The 2,724-nt window shown below is 37.5% G+C and overlaps 1 protein-coding gene across 1 annotated transcript in view; it reads left to right on the top strand.

Annotated features, from left to right (window-relative positions):
- Positions 1 to 1,093: 1,093 nt before the first annotated feature.
- The window catches only part of igf1rb (insulin-like growth factor 1b receptor), a 24,636-nt gene continuing 23,005 nt past the window's right edge, over positions 1,094 to 2,724 (top strand). Inside the window, exons 1-3 of the mRNA XM_037691143.1 lie at positions 1,094 to 1,375; positions 1,570 to 1,706; positions 2,045 to 2,189. Of these exons, the coding sequence (XP_037547071.1) occupies positions 1,571 to 1,706; positions 2,045 to 2,189 (281 nt within the window). The 5' untranslated portion in view covers positions 1,094 to 1,375; position 1,570. The remainder of the gene's footprint in view (positions 1,376 to 1,569; positions 1,707 to 2,044; positions 2,190 to 2,724) is intronic.

Here is a 2,724-nt window from a genome sequence, read left to right as displayed (position 1 = left end):
AATTAACTTAAAACAGAAGCCTTTTATATCGGTGAGTTATTTTGATGGCCGATGATATTTAACTTTATTGCTAACATTGGCCGATCCCGATACCATGCCTATAATATTGTACATCCCTACAAAACATAGTAGTATGTGGTCAGTTTTCTAGAAAACATAAAAAAATGAAATTAGGCTCATTGATTCAGACTTATTCAGATATTAAAACTTAATTTAGCCCACTAAGACAATCCAGTTATCATTGGTGCAATACGTTAATAAATATGTCTGTTTTAGGAATAAGAAATCATTATTTTCTGTCTGTAAGTTCAATGTTTGATCCACATGCCCAGAGTGAGACAAACTGTTTTTTTCATGTATTGTAATTATCCTTATGATGTTGTCATTAAATCTAATGTCTCCTTTAATTAGTTTGGAAGAGAATAAAGTAGTTTTCACAGTATTGTCACAAGGTGATGGCACAATCATAATTTGTAGAATTCAAGATGAAGGTTTCTCTAAACAGCAGTATTTTTATATGGGTCGTTGTTATTTACAGATATTTATGTTGTGTGCAGGTGTTAGGTTTATTCTCTACAAGCAAACAAAGCTGATGAGTGTGCCCAGTGATGAGCCCAGTGATGAGCCCAGTGTGAAACTAGTAACTGAGTCTGATAAAAAGCAGTTTTAGACTGCACTTGTACATATAAGGCTTTATTTTCATAAACTATTTTTGGTTTTCTAGATTTTTTTTTCACAAGTCTTTTACTTTTTTACTTCTTTAAGCAGCAGTGTGTGAGCAAACTGAAACGTGAAAGTCAGACACCACTGTTAATGAGCATTAACCATAAAATATTCCCAGTGGTTTACAACATTTACGTTCCGAGGCATAAATGACCACACGTCTGCACAGCCCCACACTATCATGTATATCTGTGTGGATGTGAGATCGGCTTGTTTAGAATCGCAGACCTGAATCCTAACTAAAGCTTCTTCATTGCTGTTTTTTATAGTGGTTAAAGCTCAATATATAAATCTTTTTTGTCTGCATCATTAATAATTCCTCGTTTCTCTGTGTCTTTCCACCAGAGTGCCCAGAGAAGTGTGGAAGGCGAGCTTGTACAGCAGAGGGTGAGTGCTGCCACTCTCAGTGTCTGGGCAGCTGCACGGTACCTGGCAGCGACACTGCATGTGCCGCGTGCGTGCACTACTACCACGAAGGGCGCTGTGTGGCTGACTGCCCTCCACACACGTACAGGTTCGAAGGCTGGCGGTGCATCAGCAAAGATCTCTGCTCCAAAGTCCACCTCCCGGACTTTGACACCTTCGTCATCCACGGAGGAGAGTGCCTTCCTGAATGTCCATCTGGGTTCACACGATCTGCAGCCGCCAGCAGGTGAGTTCACTCAGAAGCAAGCCGACGTGCTTTTTCTTCAAGAAACTTTGTTTCAGCACAGAACAGCTGAGCAGCCAATTATTTTATGTCAACATTAACGAGCCTGTAAAATTCAACAAAAACATCTTTAGTCGGCAAACCGCTAAATGTCTGTTAATAAAATAACTACATTCACGGTCCTCGTTTGTCTCCAGTATGAAGTGTACAGCCTGCGATGGGCTGTGCGATAAAGTGTGTGAGGGGAAGGAGATCGACTCCATGGATGCTGCCCAGTCTCTCAAAGGATGCACCGTTATCAAAGGCAACCTGCAAATCACCATCCGCAGAGGCCGTGAGTACCGCAGAGTTTCACAGCAGCAACACAATTATTCCTGGTATTTCTACATCAAGGACAGCTGAAGAGTTTCACTGTGTGTGTACATAATTATTACAGAAAATGTTTGTTGCATACAGTTTAAAATCAGAAGGTGGGATAAGTCAAAGCGGAACTTCATCATTTGGGAATTGGTTGTAACATTTTTACATTTTGAAAAAAGTTCCTGATCATGATTTTTAAATATAGCTTTTGTCGTAACACATCGGTAAATAAGGCTGAGTTTATTCATGGTTGAACTGTTCTAGCCTGACATGAGAGGAAAGCCAGTAAGATTAGTGTGTTTGTGTGTTTAGATGACATCATGGCAGAGCTGGAGAGCTTCACTGGTTTGATCCAGAGGGTAACGGGTTATGTCCGGATCACAAATTCGCACACGCTGAGCTCTCTGGCATTCCTTCGTAGCCTCAGATACATCGATGGAGAAAACCTTCTAGAAGAGTAAGATCACACATTACAGAAATACAATTTACTCTCTCATTGTGGCTCATGGTGGTTTTCCATAAGTTTACACAATCTGATCAAACTTTTATCCTTGTTTCCCCCCCAAGAGGAGATATAATTAAATAATTAGGGCAAATCACAGTAACTACAGCTGAGTCTACTGCATATACTTCAGATTTGTTTTAAGGTCAATGCAGTAGTTCCTCACTTATCGCAGGGGTTTCCCGTGATAAGTGAAAACCTATAAGTAGGAATAGTAGTACAAGTAGTAAGTAGTAGTTTATTTTAGTGTATATTTATATATATGTGTATATATATATATATATATATATATGTATATATGTATATATATATGTGTATATATGTATATATATATGTGTATATATGTATATATATATGTGTGTATATATGTATATATATATGTGTATATATGTATATATATATGTGTATATATGTATATATATGTGTATATATGTATATATGTATATATATGTATATATATATGTGTATATATGTATATATATATGTGTAT

This window comes from Nematolebias whitei, chromosome 2 (assembly GCF_014905685.2).
Source record: "Nematolebias whitei isolate Nwh7 chromosome 2, NemWhi1, whole genome shotgun sequence".
Classification (NCBI taxonomy): domain Eukaryota; kingdom Metazoa; phylum Chordata; class Actinopteri; order Cyprinodontiformes; family Rivulidae; genus Nematolebias; species Nematolebias whitei.
Note: the sequence above shows the minus strand (reverse complement) of the source record. Positions and strands in the feature narration are given on the sequence as shown.